This window comes from Lithobates pipiens, unplaced genomic scaffold (assembly GCF_037356315.1).
Source record: "Lithobates pipiens isolate NorthernLeopardFrog02 unplaced genomic scaffold, aLitPip1_a1.2 Scaffold_28, whole genome shotgun sequence".
Classification (NCBI taxonomy): Eukaryota; Metazoa; Chordata; class Amphibia; order Anura; family Ranidae; genus Lithobates; species Lithobates pipiens.
In genome coordinates, this window is record NW_027507789.1 from 42,387,715 (window position 1) to 42,409,087 (window position 21,373).

At 44.7% G+C, this 21,373-nt stretch overlaps 2 protein-coding genes across 3 annotated transcripts in view; one reads left to right on the forward strand and one right to left on the reverse strand.

Moving 5' to 3' along the window:
- The window catches only part of LOC143935336 (ubiquitin carboxyl-terminal hydrolase CYLD-like), a 66,005-nt gene that overhangs the window by 38,546 nt on the left and 6,086 nt on the right, over nt 1-21,373 (reverse strand). Inside the window, exon 2 of the mRNA XM_077459138.1 lies at nt 6,833-7,266. Coding sequence (XP_077315264.1) covers nt 6,833-7,255 — 423 coding nt within the window. The 5' untranslated portion in view covers nt 7,256-7,266. The remainder of the gene's footprint in view (nt 1-6,832; nt 7,267-21,373) is intronic.
- Nucleotides 18,547-21,373, forward strand: part of GGT7 (gamma-glutamyltransferase 7) — a 91,720-nt gene continuing 88,893 nt past the window's right edge. Inside the window, exon 1 of one of the 2 annotated variants that reach the window (XM_077459135.1) lies at nt 18,547-18,758. In XM_077459135.1, the coding sequence (XP_077315261.1) occupies nt 18,602-18,758 (157 nt within the window). In that variant the 5' untranslated portion in view covers nt 18,547-18,601. The remainder of the gene's footprint in view (nt 18,759-21,373) is intronic. The other variant, XM_077459134.1, reaches the window with a different exon arrangement.

Here is a 21,373-nt window from a genome sequence, read left to right on the forward strand (position 1 = left end):
TATGGGCCATAAAGGGGCCACTTCCCTGCCTTCACTAATATGTTAGCTGGGAAACAGTTCAGAATTTGTTGTTTTAGTGTGCTCTGGTTGGTGTTCAATGTCCCCACTTTGTAAGGTATGATATCTAATATATAACCAATAAGGAAAAATAGTACATACTTTGTATTTGCTATAACAACATATGCTTCTAATCTCGAGGTCCCAATTCCCCTGAGGAAGATTTTTTTAGCATAATCAAAACGCGTTGGGGTCTTCTAAGCAGGAATCTTTTTTGAAAATTCCAATATATACCTCCATTGTTTCAGGACAATTATTGATTGCATCTATTGGGGTTACTGATACCAGAGCTCATATTTTAACCACTTAAGGACCAGGCCTATTTTTGAAACTTGTTGTTTACAAGTTAAAAATTTTTTTTTATATTATGTCATACCATATTTGCGCAGTGGTCTTAAAAGGACCATTTTTGGGGAAAAAATACACTTTTTTGAATAACAAAAAAAAGACAACAGTAAAGTGAGCACAATTTTTTTTTATATTGTGAAAAATAATGTTACGCCGAGTAAATTGATACCCAACATATCACGCTTCAAAATTGCGCCCGCTCGTGGAATGGTGACAAACTTTGACCCTTATAAATCTCCATAGGCAAAGTTTTCTAAAAATTTCTACAGGTTACCAGTTTTGACTTACAGAGGAAGTGTTTTACTAGAATTATTGCTCTCGCTCTAACGATCGTGGTGATACCTCACATGTGTGGTTTGAACACCATTTTCCTATGCAGGCGTGACTTAGGTATGCGTTCGCTTTGGTGCGTGAGCTCGGCAGGACGGGGCACTTTTAATTTATTTTCTTATTTATTTTACTTTTTATTTTTTATTTTTTCACTGTCCTTTAAAAAAAATGTTTTGGAGTCACTTTTATTCCTATTACAAGGAATGTAAAAACCCCTTGTAATAGAAAAAAAAAAGCATGAAAGGACCTCTTTAAAGTGGTGTTGCCACGAAAAAATAAAAAATTGTTAAAAATTCTTTAAAAAAAAAAAAATTGGAAAAAAAAGTTTTTACTCACCTCTAAATGCCTGTTGCTAGGGGGTCCCTCATAGTCTGCCTTCTTCAATGCCCGGGCTGGTGACACCACTTTCCCTCACGCCGCACAGTCATCTGGGACCTGTCACGTGTCCCAGATGACTGTGCGGCGTATCACGGCACCCTGCGCCGCTCGCGCATGCGCAGTGGGTGCCCGGCTGTGAAGCCACAGCCAGGAGCCCACAGTAAGAATGACGGTGCCGCGATTGGAGCGGGGAGCGAGGGGGGGGCTTCGTTCTTCCGCATCGCTGGACCCTGTGACAGGTAAGTGTCCGATTATTAAAAGTCAGCAGCTGCAATATTTGTAGCTGCTGGCTTTATTTTTAATTTTTTTTAGGGGGCACCCCACTTTAATGAGAAATATTATTTTATATATTCTGTGTAATTACTTAATGTTGTACTGTAGAAATGTTTCTTACACTGAAGAATAGAAAAACTATTCAATAAAAGATTTAACTGCTTCAGCCCGGAAGAATTGACCCCTTTCTTTACCAGAGCACTTTTTGCGATACGGCACTGTGTCGCTTTAACTTGCGCGGTCGTGCAACGTGGCACCCAAACAAAATTGACGTCCTTTTATCCCCACAAAAAGAGCTTTTTTTTGGTGGTATTTGATCACCTCTGCGTTTTTTATTTTTTGCGCTATTAACAAAAAAAAGCGACAATTTTGAAAACAAAGCATTATTTATAAATTTTTGCTATAATAAATATCCCCAAGAAATATATAAAAAAACGAATTTCTTTCTCAGTTTAGGCCGATATGTATTCTGCTACATATTTTTGGTAAAAAAATCGCAATAAGCGTATATTGATTGGTTTGCGCAAAAGTTATAGCGTCTCCAAAATAGGGGATAGATTTATGGCATTTTTATTATGATTTTTTTTATTAGTAATGGTGGCGATCTGGGATTTTTATCGTGACTGCGATATTGTGGCAGACACATCGCACACTTTTGACACTATTTTGGGACCAGTGACATTTATACAGCGATCAGTGCTATAAAAATGCACTGATTACTGTGTAAATGACACTGGCAGGGAAGGAGTTAAACATTCGGGGCCGATCAAGGGGTTAAGTGATTCTAACTGTGGGGGGAGGGGGGGTGAGCTCACTACAACATGACAGGGATCACTGCTCCCAATGATAGGGAGCAGTAGATCCCTGTCATGTTGCTATGCAGAACAGAGAAATGCTTTGTTTACATAGGCATCTCCCCGTTCTGCCGCTCTGTGCTACGATTGCGGGCCACCGGCGGACATCGAGTCCGCGGGGACCCGCTGCCACGCTCACGGAGTATGCTGCGCGCCCACAATGCCACTTCTTAAAGGGGACATACAGGTATGCCCATTTGTGCAGCCATGCTATTTTGCCAATGTACATTGTCATGCACTGATTGGCAATCGGTTAAGAGGTATCGTAGTCTTAAGGGGAAGGGCACCAAGAAGGAAAGGCATGGGTAGGAAAGGGGACCAGCCATACCACCAAACTGACAGAACCAAGAGACCCACCAGAGCACACGCCCAGTGAGGGGGTTTTAATTCAGGTTTTGTAGTCCTCAGAATAGACAAATTTGTGCCAGTAGAACCATTTTTTAAGGATTTTTTCCCGCAGGCCCTTCTCTGTGGTCAACATGTCCACCATCTCATTGATTTCAACTACTTTTTTCAGCCAATTGGCTATAGACGGTGCCTGCGTCTGCTTCCAAGACAGTGGAATACAGCTCTTTGATACTGTAATCAGGAGGGGTAAAATGGAACGTCTGTAGGTTTTACTCGAGAACTGATGGTGGTGCAGAAGGAAGAGCGCAGCATCCCTTGGTAGCTCACGATCAGTGAATTTCTGGGTTATACAATGGACCTCTGTCCGGTAAGGCAGAAGTGAGCACCATGACCAGAAAATCTGGAAAAGAAAACCATTTTCTTCTCCGCACCTATGAATTAGTTTTTAACCATTTCAGCCCAAGAAGAATTTACCCCCTTCCTGACCAGAGCTGTCATCCCTGTTATTTTTGCCATCCCATTGGGGAGATTTCTCTTAACTCCCTGTTCGATAGCCAAAACAGGAAGTGAGAGGAAATGCCTCTGAAGTGCGAGAAATCCTTAGTTATCACCAGAACTAGTGTCCCAATTGGAAGATTTCCCTTCTATTCCTGTTCTGGGGAAAATTTAAGATTATCTTTCGCTTTTACTCTTGGTGATAAGGGTTATCAGGACAAATATAGAGGGTAATTCTGCCCAATGAAGATACAGACAGCAATAAAAACCTGACAAATTTTCTAATCCCTCACCCCTCTACCCAAACTCCTAGAACCTCTGTCGGGTCTTTATTATCACTGCCTGTATTCTGTAAGTTTCTCCTCATTCCTGTCTATGTGACAGGAAGCAACGGAAAATCTCTTACTGGGATCACAATAAAGTCCCCTCCCCAATAAAAAGTCCCCAATAAAAAGTAAAAATAAAAAAAATGCTAGTCCGCCTACTCTAATAAAATCGTTTTTTGGGGTGACGATTTTTCCCCCACTTCCTGTCTTGGTGAAGCCTGGAAACCTGATAAGGAAACAAGGTTGAGGGATGCTGGACTCTTTATGCAGGCCATCCTTTAGTATACCATGGCCATTGCTAAGCTCTAGTAAGGTAATAGAAAGCAAGAAACCAAGATACTTTTAAGTATAGAAGTAGATTTAGAAATTACAGCATTTAATCTGTATGCAAAGGTTGCTCTCCTCATACTATGTTATAGGAGGAACAAGCAGCCTTCCAACCCTTCTAATCCTTTTAACACATCCAAAAAAAATAAAAAATGGCTGCCTTTAAGGCAGGCCATAGATGATACAATTTCCTTTTCTGCAACCATAGGTCGCAAGAAAGAAAATCGCTCGATTCCCCCATCAATGCAGTAAGTGTTGATGGGGGAATCCCTCCTACAGAGCTATTGTGTTCTCCCAGTGGGGGGAGCGGGGAGCCATCTCTGCAGGGAGAACATAGTGATTATTGATAGTGGCTATAGCTGCTGGCAATAATCAGATCCTAAAAATCTGATATGCTGGTTGTACCCAAGTCGATTGATGGATGGACTTGGGTACAATCACCTGCCCATACATGGTTTAAATCTCAGTCGGTTCAGCAGGGACTTAAGGAATACTGATGATCCAGCGGCTAATTTACTTAAAGTGGAGCTCCACCAAAAAGTAAAAGCTTCGCTTATTTGCCTTCTCCCCCCTCCGGTGCCACATTTGGCACCTTTTGGGGGGGATGGGTACCTGTTTTTGACAGTTACCCGCTTCCACTTCCTTGCTTTGTGCACTGGTGCGCAGTCATGTTGGAACAGGAAGGGTCCATTCCCAAACTGTTCCCACAAAGTTGGGAGCCTGAAATTGTCCAAAATGTCTTGGTATGCTGACGCCTTTAGGCTTAGAATTTTCTTTGTAAAATCAGAAAATTTGTGAGTTTTGTAATCCAATGGTGCCACCATTGATTTCGAAATTTGACCAACCAAGCCTTCAATTTCACCTCGTGTTGCTACAGAAAAGAATTTTTGTGGCTGTGAATCTTCTTTTCTTTCTGGGAATTTTCTTTTCTTGCACATGCACATTTATTTTTTTTTATTACATTTCTCGGACGATTCTCCCATCATTGATTAGAAAATCGTTCATTCTTCAAAAAATTTCCAACATGTCTGATTACTCAAATTCGATGGCCGCATGAAAATCAGCTGTTGCTGCAGCCCACTTATGCCGCGTATACACAATCGGACTATCCGGCGCACTTTTTCCTCCGGTCAGAAAGAGAGTTGTGTCAACATCGCAAGGAAGAAGAAGACGAGAAGAAGGTGGCGGCGACAGAAGACTGAGCCAACGCTAGTAAAAGAGCTATAAGAAGATAGCGGAGGCCTGGCAAGAAGAACCAAAGAGTGGGACAAGACCCCAGAAGAGCGGGACAAGACCCCAAAGTTGGAAGAACCCCCAGACTAGCTCCTCCGCTAGTAAAAGAGCTAGCAAAAGAGCAGAAGATAGCGTAGGAGTCCGGCGAGAAGACCCCCCCCCCCCCCCCCAAGAGGAGAAGAAGAGAAGGCCACTGGAGCTGTCTAATAAATTATTTAAAAAACTTGTGTTGTGTTTTTTTTATTTACACTTTTTTCACCATTTGATTGGGTAGGGGAACATCATACCCCATACTCATTCACATAGGGTGGGGGGCCGGTATCTGGGCGCCCCCTTATTAAAGGGGGCTCCCGGATTCCAATAAGCTCCTCGCCCACAGACCCCGACAACCAACGGCCAGGTAGTGCGAAACGCTTTAGAATTTTTGCACCCTTTTCCTTTGCTGTGGACTATTTGATGTGATGTGACCTACGATTTTCAATAAAACACAGGATTTTAAGTCTTTTTCCGGTGTGCGGCTATCCAGAGTTTTGTCCTGCCTACCAACGGCCAGGGTTGTCAGGAAGAGGCCCTTGTCCTCATCAACAGGGGGAACAAGGTGCTTTGGAGTGGGGGGGCCAGGTGACAGGGCCAGCAAGGTGTCAATCTCGCCGATGGAGGCGGAGACATTCACTTCCTACGCTAGTCCCGTCTACCTGGACCTTCAAAATGAACAGACTTTACTCCGTGTGTGGGCAAGTCCATTCATTTCAAAAGTCCGGTGGATGGAAAAGTCCGGTCGTGTGTGGGCAGGTCCGCTTGTTCGGAAAGTCCGGCGGACCACAGCTGCAAAGTACAGCGGGTTGTCCGCTGGACTAAGTCCGCCGGATAGTCCGATCGTCTGTATGCGGCATAATAGTGCGAAATACGAATAAAAATTTAGATACGATTTTCAAAAGAAGATTCATTCAAATTCGACCCATGTATGGCCTGCCTAAGAATTCCCTTCACTGGAACAAAGGAGCCAAGTCCAGCCCCTGAAGATCAACCCCACACCATAATCCCCCCTCCACCAAATAAAAAGGATTTAGACCAGTGCACAAAGCAAGGTTGACTGACCTGCACAGAGTAATGACCTCAACCCGATAGAACACCTTTGGGATGAATTAGAGTGGAGACTGTGAGCCAGGCCTTCTAGTCCAACATCAGTGCCTGACCTCACAAATGTGCTTCTGGAAGAACGGTCAAACATTCCTATAGACACACTCCTAAACCTTGTGGACAGCCTTCCCAGAAGAGTTGAAGCTGTTGTAGCTGCAAAGGGTGGGCCAACTCAATATTGAACCCTATGGACTAAGACTGGGATGCCATTTAAGTTCATGTGTGTGTTAGGGTTGCCACCTTTTCTTCAAGCCAAACCCGAACACTTTAGTGGCCTGGGACACCTTTGGGTGCCCCAAGGAGAGTAGTAATGCTGCGCGCATAGTGTGCCACAGCAAAATGTGGGTAAGGCCAAATTGCTCTTGCTGACATCACAACCTGCCCCCAGACAGCCGCCTGCAGCTCCCGTATGGCATAAGATTTGTGTGTTACTATCTTGGTTACTTGGGGAGCCACAGCCCGGTCTATATAATGTGTCCAGGTTTCAGTGAGCCTGAAACCCAGACACTGGATTCAAAACCCGGATTGTCCGGGTGAATCCTGGACAGGTGGCAACCCTAGTGTGTGTGTGTGTAAAGGCAGGCATTCCAATACTTTTGACAATATAGTGTATGTAACAAACTGCAATACTGTGTCCACATACACTGTAATACACACTGTACAAGCTATTAAATTTAATTACATTTGAATTACTTGATATGTATGCTTATACCATTTACTCACCAGTAACTGCACTTCTATCAATAACTTGGTAAGTTCACAGAGTCCTGATTTAGCAGAAAGTTCCCAGATAGCGGAGGCCACACCCACTGCGGCATAACCTTGGTATCTGATTCTGATGACATCACTAACTTGTAATCCGCACACAGCAGCAAATAACTTATCATTGGAGAGGAGATGAAGCCGCCGTGGTAGTGACCCAATCCCATACAAGAAGGCGGAGTCTCTCCTTCCCAGAACATGCACAGCATTCCTCCTAAGAGATACTTCTGGGCGGGATGGCAGATCCAGGATACGCCCACGAGTTTGCTCACTGTCTAGGAAGAAACCCATGGACCCCGGGGTCACTTTGTGCTTGCCAGTCGTAAACTCTCTCAGAACAATAAATGGCTTCCGAGGCTTAGGTGCTGGATTCATGCTGGTCATTGTTATGGTACCTGGAAGTATAATGAATTTTTTATTTGAGATAGATCTAAAATTGTATATTAAATAAATTGCAGGTAGGGTCTGGCCATTTTTCTAAATGAAAAAAAAAAATTCTTAAAAAAATCTTAAACAAAGAAATATAATCTTGAAAGATATTTAAATAATCTTTAAATATATTTAAAGATTATTTAAATATCATTTTAGTTTTTCTTTTTTTCTTGTTTTACTGTAATACTATAAAATATAATAAATATAAATAAATGAAATAAAATAAAACATAAATAAATATAAAATGTATATAAGTATTTAAAAATGATATACAGTATATATATATATATATATATATACACACACACACACCCACACACACACACACACACACACACAAATGTAATATATTGCAGCTTACTAGTTCTAGGCAGTCCTTTTTCCGATGATTTTGCCATTAACACATGTCCTGTCCTCAACTAACTGCGCTCACTCACTATGCTATCTATGGAGCATTGTCATTCCAAAACAGACGTGTAAAAGGGCTACAGACCACCACATCCTCTCTCTTATCATCTCCATAACATAGAGGGGAGGTGTACTGTTGTCCACAGAAGTGAACTGGGATCTATGCTAACTGACAACAGTTTTTTTTTTTTTTTTAATTTATCAATTAAATATACAAACTCTTTCAATGGTATATTTAACAGACCAAAAGTGAGAAAAATCCTACTTACAACTGGACTTTTACGTGCAGAGTGTCTAATACCATATCATTCAATTAGATGTTAGTTCACCTGCAGGGTTAAGACATCTAAGTAATAAGAATCTCTCTGCTGTATTCAATGTGTAACTCACCTGACCAAGCCAGTCTCTTCTGTCACTGTCATAACTGCTGTGCAACAGTTGTATTTATACTGCAAGTATGACAGGCAGCAACCTATGAGATCCACCCATCATTTATTATAAAATATTATGTGATTAGGGTAGGAAAGGGAGAAGCACAGCGTAGAAAGATATAGATAGATAGATATAGATAAATAGATAGATAGATAGATAGATAGATAGATCGATCAATCTACATAGATAGATAGATAGATAGATAGATAGATAGATAGATAGATAGATAGATAGATAGATAGATAGATAGATAGATCTACTGATTTGGTTTTAGCAGGGGTTCCCTGAGACCTGAAAATGATTTTAGAATTCCTCTTGGAAAAAATGGTTGAGTAAGGCTGCTCTGGACACTTATCCTTCCTGGCTTGCCTTGTTTTGTGCAGTCTACATTTTACTGTACATGCAACAACCAGGGCCATCATACGAAATCACTGGCCCCTGACAGGGCCTCACTTCCCTTCCCCAGTACCCCCTATTTGTGGCACTGCCCGTCACCTCACATTCTGTACCCAAATTACCCCCCAAATCTGAACCCCCTGCACCGCCCCCCCTTACCCGATATCTATTGCATTCCCCATTGCCCAGCGCTCTGCATCACCAAATCTCCAATACTCTATATGTACCTGCAATTTGTCTCACTTATATCCCTGCCCCTGCCCTACCCCAAACTCTGCATCCCCCAAACGCTGCATCCCCTGAACTCTGCATCCCCTGAACTCTGCGTCCCCCGAACTCCGCGCCCCCGAACTCCGCAGCGCCTGAACTCTGCACCCCCTGAACCCTGCATCCTCTGAACTCTGCACCCCCTGAACCCTGCATCCTCTGAACTCTGCATCCTCTGAACCCTGCATCTCCTGAACTCTGCGTCCCCCGAACTCCACGCCCCCCGAACTCCGCAGCGCCTGAACTCTGCACCACCTGAACCCTGCATCCTCTGAACTCTGCATCCCCTGAACTCTGCATCCCCTGAACTCTGTATCCTCTGAACTCTGCATCACCTGAATTCTGTATCCTCTGAACTCTGCATCCTCTGAACTCTGCATCCCCTGAACTCTGCGTCCCCTGAACTCTGCGTCCCCCGAACTCCGCGTCCCCCAAACTCCGCAGCGCCTGAACTCTGCACCCCCTGAACCCTGCATCCTCTGAACTCTGCATCCCCTGAACTCTGCATCCTCTGAACTCTGCAGCCCCTGAACTCTGCATCACCTGAATTCTGTATCCTCTGAACTCTGCATCCCCTGAACTCTGCGTCCCCTGAACTCTGCGTCCCCCGAACTCCGCGTCCCCCAAACTCCGCAGCGCCTGAACTCTGCATCCCCTGAACTCTGCATCCTCTGAACTCTGCAGCCCCTGAACTCTGCAGCCCCTGAACTCTGCAGCCCCTGAACTCTGCATCACCTGAATTCTGTATCCTCTGAACTCTGCATCCTCTGAACTCTGCATCCCCTGAACTCTGCGTCCCCTGAACTCTGCGTCCCCTGAACTCTGCGTCCCCCGAACTCCGCGTCCCCCAAACTCCACAGCGCCTGAACTCTGCACCCCTGAACCCTGCATTCTCTGAACTCTGCATCCCTTGAACTCTGCATCCCCTGAACTCTGCATCCTCTGAACTCTGCATCCTCTGAACTCTGCATCCTCTGAACTCTGCAGCCCCTGAACTCTGCAGCCCCTGAACTCTGCATCCCCTGAACTCTGCATCCCCTGAACTCTGCATCCCCTGAACTCTGCATCGCCTGAACTCTGCAGCCCCTGAACTCTGCATCACCTGAATTCTGTATCCTCTGAACTCTGCATCCTCTGAACTCTGCATCCGCTAAACTCTGCACCCCCTGAAATCTGCATCCCCTGCATGGAAATGTCAACTTTATGCTTTTCTGCACAAGTATGGGAACCTTTATATACAAATACAGTTGTGGTATATTAATAGCTGTGTTGTTTTCTTTTAGATTTATTTCCCCATAAGACAGACGACTTTAACTTTACCTCACCCTATTACTCTCCCTGTAGGGGTTAACCAAAGGTAAGGAAAATTTTGAACACAGCAATAAACAAGCTGAAATAGCTCACACCAACAATTTTCCATCCATAACCAAGCCATAACATTAGGCAGAATTCCTGATGTGGATTTCTTGCTGTACAACTAGTTATGTAATGGTGAGGAGGCAGCTCAGATGAAACATGAGGAAATAATACACATGCCGTTCTCTTGATGGCTTTGCTGTTACGTTCATGCTGGTACTGTGCTCAGTGTACATTTCTGTCATCTGGACTGCAAAATGGGAAGAACATTTTTTGTGTGCCCATGTCACCCAGACACTTTGCAAGAACAATAATATGGGACATGTAAAGTACAAAGTGTACACCAATTATTTTTACTGTTTTTATACTTTATTAATATCCATTAAAATTGTAATGAAACATTCTAGCTCTCAAGTATTTATCTGCACCTTGACTTACAACCCATAAGGCCCCTTTCACATGGGCATTTTTCATCCATCATTTCATCTGTTGACGGATAAAAAAACAGATATCAACGTATTTCTATTTAAAAAATGGAATGGACAAAAAACGGGTGTAAACGGACAAACAGTAAGTTTTTGCATCTGTTTATGCATTGGTAACGGATGTAAAAAAACTGATGAAAAATCAATGTAAGCTGAATCCATTCTTCTTAAAAAACCTTCTAGTCTGGGATTCGATTCACGGCCACCTTCAGCAACTGTCCCATCTTCCCATTCTCATCCCTTTTCTCTTAAAAAAAAATGTGACTGAACTGATGAAACAAACGGGACGCCCATGTGAAAGGGGCCTTAATGTCTTTCTCTATGCTCATAATATACAATTGTATACAGAGCTGTCCCATACCTCCCAACATTTTGAGATGGGAATGAGGGACACCTACTAGCAAAGGTATGTAGGCATAGGACATACCCCTTGCCACACCCGCTTAACCACTTTCAGCCCCGACCATTTTGCTGGTAAATGACCAGAGGTCTTTTTACACTTTGGCACTGCGCTGCTTTAACTGGTAATTGCGCGGTCATGCAATGTTGTACCCAAACAAAATTTGCGTCCTTTTCTTCCCACAAATAGAGCTTTCTTTTGATGGTATTTGATTGCCTCTGCGATTTTTATTTTTTGCGATATAAACGTAAAAAGACCGCAAATTTTGAAAAAAAATGATATTTTCTACTTTTTGTTATTAGAAAAATCCAATAAACTCAATTTTAGTCATACATTTAGGCCAAAATGTATTCAGCCACATGTCTTTGGTAAAAAAAAAAGTCAATAATTGTATATTTATTGGTTTGCGCAAAAGTTGTCACATCTACAAACTAAGGTACGTTTTCTGGAATTTACGCAGCTTTTAGTTTACGACTGCCTATCTCATTTCTTGAGGTGCTAAAATGGCAGGGCAGTACAAAACCCCCCCAAATGACCCCATTTTGGAAAGTAGACCCCCTAAGGAAATTGATAAGAGGCATGTTGAGCCCATTGAATATTTTATTTTTTTGCCTCAAGCGATTGAATAATGACAAAAAAAAAAATTTTTTTTTTTTTTACACAAAGTTGTCACTAAATGATATATTGCTCACACATGCTATGGGCGTATGTGAAATGACACCCCAAAATAAATTCTGCTGCTTCTCCTGAGTACGGGGATACCACATATGTGGGACTTTTTGGGAGCCTAGCCGCGTACGGGGCCCCGAAAACCAAGCACCGCCTTCAGGCTTTCTAAGGGCGTAAATTTTTGAGTTCACTTCTCACTACCTATTACAGTTTTGAAGGCCATAAAATGCCAAGATGGCACAAAACCCCCACAAATGACCCCATTTTAGAAAGTAGACACCCCAAGCTATTTGCTGAGAGGCATGTTGAGTCCATGGAATATTTTATATTTTGCCACAAGTTGCGGGAATATTACAAACTTTTTTTTTTTTTTTTTTTTTCACAAAGTTGTCACTAAATGATATATTGCTCACGCATGCCATGGGCATATGTGAAATGACACCCCAAAATAAATTCTGCTGCTTCTCCTGAGTACGGGGATACCACATATGTGGGACTTTTTGGGAGCCCAGCCGCGTACGGGGCCCCGAAAACCAAGCACCGCCTTCAGGCTTTCTAAGGGCGTTACAGTTTTGAAGGCCATAAAATGCCAAGATGGCACAAACCCCCCCCAAATGACCCCATTTTGGAAAGTAGACACCCCTAAATTTAGGGGTACACTAGTGAGACTAGGTAATAAATGGCGGGTGCCCTGAAACTATAAAAAAATAACTAACCAACCAGCGTCACCTGTAACAGTTATATGGTGATCACTGGTGAAAGGGTTAACTAGGGGGCAATCAGGGGGCTTTATGCGGTAGTATATGGGGGTCCCTGGCGCTATAAAAAGCTGCGGCGAACCTAAATACCTACCTGCCTAACTAGCGTCACCTGTGACACTAATACAGCGATCAGAAAAACGATCGCTTATTAGGCTGGGTTCACACTGGAGCGATGCGGGAACGCCACGAATGCGCGGCGGGTTCCCGCATCGCATGCCTCCCGGCGGCAGTTCACACTGCCCTATGCAAACTGCTGGGAGTGTCAGTGAAATGTTACTGACACCCCCAGATCAGTTCGCATATCGCAGTGCGATCTGCAAACTCGGATCGCATGGTGTGAACACCCATGCGATCCGATTCTGCTGCGGGCCAAAAAAAGGGTCCCGTGCGAATTTGCGGCGGGTGCGGCGGGTGCGGCGGGTGCGGCGAATGGCTGAACTCGAATCGCACAGAGATCGGATGTGATTTGCACTGCAGTGCGGTGCGAATCACATCCGTTCTCATAAACCGCTGCAATGTGAACCCAGCCTTAGTGACACTGGCGACGGGGGGTGATCACGGGGTTAAACCTTTATTGGGGGGGTTAGGGGGGTACCTTAGAACTAAAGGGGGCTAACCCTAACTGCCCTAACAGTTATTAGTCACAAATGACACCCGCCGGGTGATCAGGGGGTTAAACCTTTATTAGGTAATAAATGGCGGGTGCCCTGAAACTATAAAAAAATAACTAACCAACCAGCGTCACCTGTAACAGTTATATGGTGATCACAGGTGAAAGGGTTAACTAGGGGGCAATCAGGGGGCTTTATGCGGTAGTATATGGGGGTCCCTGGCGCTATAAAAAGCTGCGGCGAACCTAAATACCTACCTGCCTAACTAGCGTCACCTGTGACACTAATACGGCGATCAGAAAAATGATCGCTTATTAGGCTGGGTTCACACTGGAGCGATGCGGAAACGCCGCGAATCCGCGGCGGGTTCCCGCATCGCATGCCTCCCGGCGGCAGTTCACACTGCCCTATGCGAACTGCTGGGAGTGTCAGTGAAATGTTACTGACACCCCCAGATCAGTTCGCATATCGCAGTGCGATCTGCAAACTCGGATCGCATGGTGTGAACACCCATGCGATCCGATTCTGCTGCGGGCCAAAAAAAGGGTCCCGTGCGAATTTGCGGCGGGTGCGGCGGGTGCGGCGGGTGCGGCGAATGGCTGAACTCGAATCGCACAGAGATCGGATGTGATTTGCACTGCAGTGCGGTGCGAATCACATTCGTTCTCATAAACCGCTGCAATGTGAACCCAGCCTTAGTGACACTGGCGACGGGGGGTGATCACGGGGTTAAACCTTTATTGGGGGGTTTAGGGGGGTACATTAGAACTAAAGGGGGCTAACTCTAACTGCCCTAACAGTTATTACAGTCACAAATGACACCAATGCAAAAAAAAAAAAAATGACATTGGTGTCACTGTGACTGGGGGGCAGGGGTAATTGGGGGGGTGATCGGGGGGTAAAGGGGGGGTGTGAGTGTGCCTGGCATGTTCTACTGTGTGTGTAGAGTGTTGGTGCAACTCACCGCTCCGCTCTCCTCCGTGTCGGAACGAAAAATACCGTCACGGAGGAGAGAATACATCACTTCCTCTCCTGTGTTTACATTACAGGAGAGGAAGTGATGTCACGGGGATTTCTATTCGTCGGGAGCGATCGCGAGGGGGTGGCCATGAATGAATGGCCGCCCCCTCATCCCGGATCGCTCTCGAAGGAATGCCGACCGCCGCAGGCACGGGGGGGGGGCCCGATCGGGCCCCCCACCCGCGGGCAGGCAGGGACTTATATATACGCCCATATGCCTGCCCGTGCCATTCTGCCGACGTATATCGTCGTGCGGCGGTCGGCAAGTGGTTAAAGGAGAATTTACCAAAATAAAAGGTTAATTAAATCCGCAAGGGCTTTTTTTTACCACTACTATTCCTTTATATTGGCTTTTAAGATGTACAAATGCAGCAATTTAGAATTTGGATGAAAGGTTTAGCACTGGGAAACACTTTTTAAAAGATAAAAAGTGCATTTTATATACACCTATATAGATTAGATCAAAATAAAAGACAAATGATGGGCAACGAGGGACAGAGGGACATTGCTCCAAATCAGGGACGGTCCCTCGAAATCAGGGACAGTTGGGAGCTATGCTGTCCACATGAATCAACTTGTGATGGTAAGATAATGCGGGTTCTTAATGCATTACACTTCTTCAGGAGAGAGGTGGGAATATACTGTATATTATGTAGCACTCTCACTAGTGTACATCATTTTTCTTTGGTTCCCCTGTAGGCAGAGGAGCATGTGTTAATTTTGTTTAGGAGGCTGTGAAGTGCTTTGAAGGCTGTGGCTCTCTTACCTCCCCCTATCTTCTGGAACTCTAGATATTTCCAGAACATAGTGGGTGGAGGGACAGAGGCAGCAGTCTGAATATTTATGGAGTTTTTCTCCAGTCCCTGGGGAGCAGAGCCCAGAAGGTAGGGAGAGAAACCAAAAATACTTTAGTTTCACTTTAATTGTTATTAATAAAGTAAGATATTTTAACAGTAAAAAAATTGGAATACACAACTTTTTTTTGTTCTTGCTATGATATGCAGTATATGGAATGTGGTACAATTAACAAAAATCTAGCTTTCATAATCAAAACTGTCCTATAGACACTTATCATTGGCTGTCCAGTGGCAAGGTCCTCTCAAGTTCCAGAACACTGCAGTGGTGGGATGACATCACCATGTGGGGAACAGTTGGCATGGGAACAGACTGCATCACAGGGATAGGTGACGGAGGATTCATACAAGCAAAAATACGTGTTAGGGTTTTTTCTTTTAAATGTTAAAGAGCTGAGGGAAAGGGGGATTTTTCCCATAGATCAGCTTAAACAGGAACATATTTTTCTTCGCCGTTGTTGACGTGGTTAGGTACAAGTGACATATTTATGGACTTTATGAACGTCATATCCCAGATGAGTTACTTTTTGTAATTACTCTCAACTAAGGCAGAAATCACAGTAATTATCAGACTGCTTATTAATGGTTCAAATAGAGATCACAATAGCAATACACTGTATGTAACACAGGTATGTTATAAGCAGTAATTTAAATTTGGCAAAAGATAAGAGTAAGATGAAAAGTTCATCAGCACTGTTATACTGATCACACCAATGAGTGTTATATTCAATATACAACCATATACACCCATTCAGTTCATAGTAGATTGCACTGTTTGAAGAAGTCTTTCTCAATCAGGGCTCCTCCAGAGGTTTCCAGAGGGTCCATGACCAGTGATTGATCTCCTGCCTGATGATGCCCACATAGTTCTGGCACCAACACCCCTCATCAGAACCACCTGAATGGAACCAGTGGAACTTCGCCTCTTGTTTCTCAGGTAACTAACCACTATTACCAAAAGGTCTGTAGGTAATATTCTTCTTATTGACCACCAATGTAACCAGCATTCTTCCCACTGTCCTTCAATGTATGGGGGCCCAACACTGACCATCATTTATCTCACGGACTGCAATTGTAACAGGAATTTTTTCGCACTGACCATTGAAGTAACAAGACTTTCTTTCCACTGACCACTAGTGCAAAGAAGCCCCTCTCTTAGGCTCGGTTCACACAGGGGCAACACGACTTTTGGAGGCAACTTGGACGTGACTTGACGTGACTTGGACGCAACTTACAACACTACTTTAAGTCGCCCCAGGCCAGGCGACTTGCTGTGGCCAATCAGAGAATGAGCTCTCAGGGGGAAACTCCTTTTGAGAGCTGATAATTCTCTGAGAGTCGCCTCTGTATAGACGGAGATCCGACTTGGAGGCGACCTCCATTGAAATCAATGGGTACCAGTCGCCTAAAAGTCGGATTGAAGTAGTAAAGGAACCTTTTCTGAAGTCGGAAGCGACTTCAGTAGTGTGCATTAAGACAGCTCTCATTCACTTACATTGATTTCTACATGTTGTGCGACCTGAGGTGACTTGGGGCGACTTGAAGTCGGATCTGAGTCGCCCCTGTGTGAACCGGCACTTACTGACTGCCAATGTGGTGTATATGTAGTGCTAATTTACCATGAACTGTAGATAGAACTATGTTTAGCAGGGTTTCCCTTCAAATATTATTTCAAATATCATTTCAGGGGTTCCTCTATGGTAAAAGAAAAAAAAAAGTAAAGAAAGACTCATTTGAAGTGTCTACACCTCTCTCCTTTGGCCATTATGAAGTTGTCATTGGTACTTCCTCCAGTGGACTGTCTTTGTGCTGAAAGATGCTCATATAATTAGATGTCAGCATTGTGCAGTACAGTACTCTGAGCCTAAGTTGTATGATTCCTCCTCAGGGGGCGGGTCCATGACACCCTGAGCTCTGAGGAAGTGGGCTGAATGATGCTGCTGGCCATCTTTAAACCTAGAAGACCGAAGACCTCTAGTGGCGGAAAATAATTACTGCAGGGGACAGTTCCGGTGAATTTTGCAGCAAAAGGTGGTTTTAATTTATATCTTTAATAATGTTTTTTTTAGCTAGGGTTTTGCTCTAAGATGTAATAATTTGGTACAAAAGATAAAAGCACTGTGGAAGATACAGTATATGTTCATGGTACATCAGCGACGGAAAGATAGATGACAGAGAACTGCTATAAATTGAACACATTCATCCTAGTTTAGAGTTTTATACCCTTTAATATTTAGTATTTGGTAGACACATACAAACACACCACAGCATGTAGCCTCATGATCACTAACAATAGTCACTGTCTTCTCCTGGCTGGGACGGCTTCCACAGGACCCCTGCCCCCCACCGGGAGAAGACAATGGCCCGAGAGGAGGAATTCCTGCATCAACACTATCTGTGTTGATAGGGGAATCAAGCAAATTTCTTTACTGCAACCCGTGGTATCTAAAAATAAACAACAAAAAATTGAAATACACCATTTTTGGTAATGCAACACAACCACAGCATATAATAGTGTGCTACTATATATTGGAGTGCCTTTGTGCTTTGGGGTGTGTTCACCGATCAGCCATACATTATGACCACCCTACCATTGAATATGTTTCCCATTTGCAAAACAGTCCTGATGCTTCAAGGCATGGACTCCAAAGTAACATCAACATAAAAGACAGGACCCAATGTTTCCCAGAAGAGCATTGTCCAAAGCATCACACTGACTCTACCAACTCGCCTTCTTTCCATACTGCATCCTGGTGCCATCTCTTCCCCAGGTAAGCAACGTACTTGCACCCGGTCATCCACATGATGTGCAAGAAAATGTTATTCATCAGACCAGACTAAGGTCTTCCATTGCTCCACGGTCCAGTTCTGATGCTCATGTAACCATTGTAGGCACTTTTGGCTGTGATCATGGGCCGACATAGGCTGTGGTTGCCCAAAAGTGGCAAAAGTGGGTCCAACCCGGTACTAGCAAGGTGTACCTAATAAAGTGGTCGGTGAGTGTAAATCTACATTGTGAGCACCAAATTCCTTTGAAAGTCCACCTTTACCTTGTAAACGTAGCTATGACATCATCGCTAGGAATAGAGGACAGAGCTGTGGGAGGGATTCAGCAGGCCCCACCCACTACAGGCTACCTGCAGAAAGCTACAGGAGGGGGCGGAGACAAGACCAGTCACTCTGCACAAGGGGAGAGAGCAGCAGTTGCCGGTCTTTATTACAGGAAGATCATAAATACACAGGACTCTTGTATTTACACACTATTTGCTCACCTCAGAGCTCAAATAAATTGCCAATAACTGCTCCCATATTTGCATTGTGTATGATGGTCACACTCCACACAGGGATCTTTTGTTAACTTTTGGCAGGAGCAAAGACAGCTAAATATACACACAAATACAAATCATTCATGATAACCAGTGATGAGACTGCAAATCCAATCTTATCAGCTCTACACATGTCGTCATTTTAGTCTTTCTACCATTGGGAAGTAAGGTCGTGACGTCACACACAATTCTCCACATGTGACAGCCCGGACAGGAGCAGTTCTCCGTGACGTCACCGGCTCCGCCCTCTCCCGTGCTCTGCTCCCCACTTCCCCTCCTCCCCCTGGGCCGGTGACATCAGAGATTGGCTGAGATGGCGGAGCCGGGCCCCGGGCGATCTCTGGGCTCCTACTCCCCGGTGGACTATATGAGCATCACCAGCTTCCCCCGCCTGCCCGAGGAGGAGGCCGGGGGAGAGCCGGGACCGAGAGCCGGGGAAGAAGACACCTTCCTGGGGGAGCATGATGCGGGTAACTGGAGGAAGGTTCCATCATCCGTATGCCGATACATCTCCATTCTCATCTCCATCCGTGTACCACTGCATCCTCTTCTCCATCCTCATCTCCATCCGTGTACCACTGCATCCTCTTCTCCATCCTCATCTCCATCCGTGTACCACTGTATCCTCATCTCCATCCTCATCTCCATCCATGTACCACTGCATCCTCATCTCCATCCCTTGTACCACTGTATCCTCATCTCCATCCCTTGTACCACTGCATCCTCATCTCCATCCATGTACCACTTAATCCTCATCTCCATCCATGTACCACTGCATCCTCATCTCCATCCCTTGTACCACTGCATCCTCATCTCCAACCGTGAACCACTGTATCCTCATCTCCGTCCATGTACCACTGCATCCTCATCTCCATCCATGTACAAATGCATCCTCATCCTCGTCCGTGTCTCACTGCATCCTCATCTCCATCCATGAACTATCCGTGTACCCATACATCCTCATCTCCATCCGTGCACCAAATACATCCTCATCTCCATCCATGAACCAATGCATCCTCATCACTATCCGTGTACCCATACATCCTCATCTCCATCCGTGCACCAAATACATCCTCATCTCCATCCATGTACCACTGCATCCTCATCTCCATCCATGTATCACTGCATCCACATCTCCATCCTCATCTCCATCCTCATCTCCATCAGTGTACCACTGTAACCTCATCTCCATCCATGTACCACTGCATCCTCATCTCCATCCGTGTACCACTGCATCCTCATCTCCATCCATATACCACTGCATCCTCATCTCCATCCATGTACCACTGTATCCTCATCTACATCCATGTACCACAGCATCCTTATCTCCATCCCTTGTAGCACTGCATCCTCATCTCCATCTGTGAACCACTGTATCCTCATCTCCGTCCATGTACCACTCCATCCTCATCTCCATCCCTTGTACCACTTCATCCTCATCTCCATCCGTGTACACTGCATCCTCATTTCCATCCTCATCTCCATCCCTTGTATCACTGCATCCTTATCACATGTACAACTGCATCCTCCATTTCTGTCATATTAACCATTTCATCCCCACCTCCTCTATCACTGCACATTCACCATTGTATCCTGTGTGTTTATTATTGCTTATCACTATCATAATACCAGTATGTATATCGTACATCTCAGTCTGATCCCACTGCATCTCCATCACTTCTCATTATATATTCATAACACTTGTATCATTGCATCCTCCAGCTCCACCATAATAACCAGTGAATCCTGAACTTGCACTTCATGCCCCACCACATTGTTGTCATCACATGTGCCATTATATCCTGTATCTCTATCTCATGTACCATTACATCCAACATATCCATCGGGAATACTATTGCATCCAACACCTCTGTCTTACATATTATTGCATCCAACATCTCCGTGTTATGTACCATTATGTCCTGCATCTCCATCCCATGGACCATTGTATCCAACATCTCAATGTCACAGATCATTGCATCCAACAACTTCATCTTATGTACCATTGTATCCAATATCTCCATCCAATGTACCATTTCATCCAATATCTCCATCCCATGTACCATTTCATCCAATATCTCCATCCCATGTACCATTTCATCCAATATCTCCATCCCATGTACCATTTCATCCAATATCTCCATCCCATGTACCATTTCATCCAATATCTCCATCCCATGTACCATTTCATCCAGTATCTCCATCCCATGTACCATTGTGTCCAAAATTTCAATCCCACATATCTTTGCATCCGACATCTCCATTGCATGTACCATTGCATCCTTCACCCAACACTTGTGCCAGTGCATCCTTCACCCAACACTTGTGCCAGTGCATCCTTCACCCAACACTTGTGCCAGTGCATCCTTCACCCAACACTTGTGCCAGTGCATCCTTCACCCAACACTTGTGTCAGTGCATCCTTCACCCAACACTTGTGCCAGTGCATCCTTCACCCAACACTTGTGTCAGTGCATCCTTCACCCAACACTTGTGCCAGTGCATCCTTCACCCAACACTTGTGCCAGTGCACCCTTCATCCAACACTTGTACCAGTGCATCCTTCACCCAACACTTGTGCCAGTGCATCCTTCACCCAACTCTTGTGTCAGTGCATCCTTCACCCAACACTTGTGCCAGTGCATCCTTCATCCAACACTTGTACCAGTGCATCCTTCACCCAACACTTGTGCCAGTGCATCCTTCACCCAACACTTGTACCAGTGCATCCTTCACCCAACACTTGTGTCAGTGCATCCTTCACCCAACACTTGTGCCAGTGCATCCTTCATCCAACACTTGTACCAGTGCATCCTTCACCCAACACTTGTGCCAGTGCATCCTTCACCCAACACTTGTACCAGTGCATCCTTCACCCAACACTTGTGTCAGTGCATCCTTCACCCAACACTTGTGCCAGTGCATCCTTCATCCAACACTTGTACCAGTGCATCCTTCACCCAACACTTGTGCCAGTGCATCCTTTGTCTTCTTGATATTTGCTACACCTATACCATGTTCTAGTGTAGCTGTTACTTCATCACAATCATTAGTATATCTGTCAACCTACCACATGGAGCAGAGT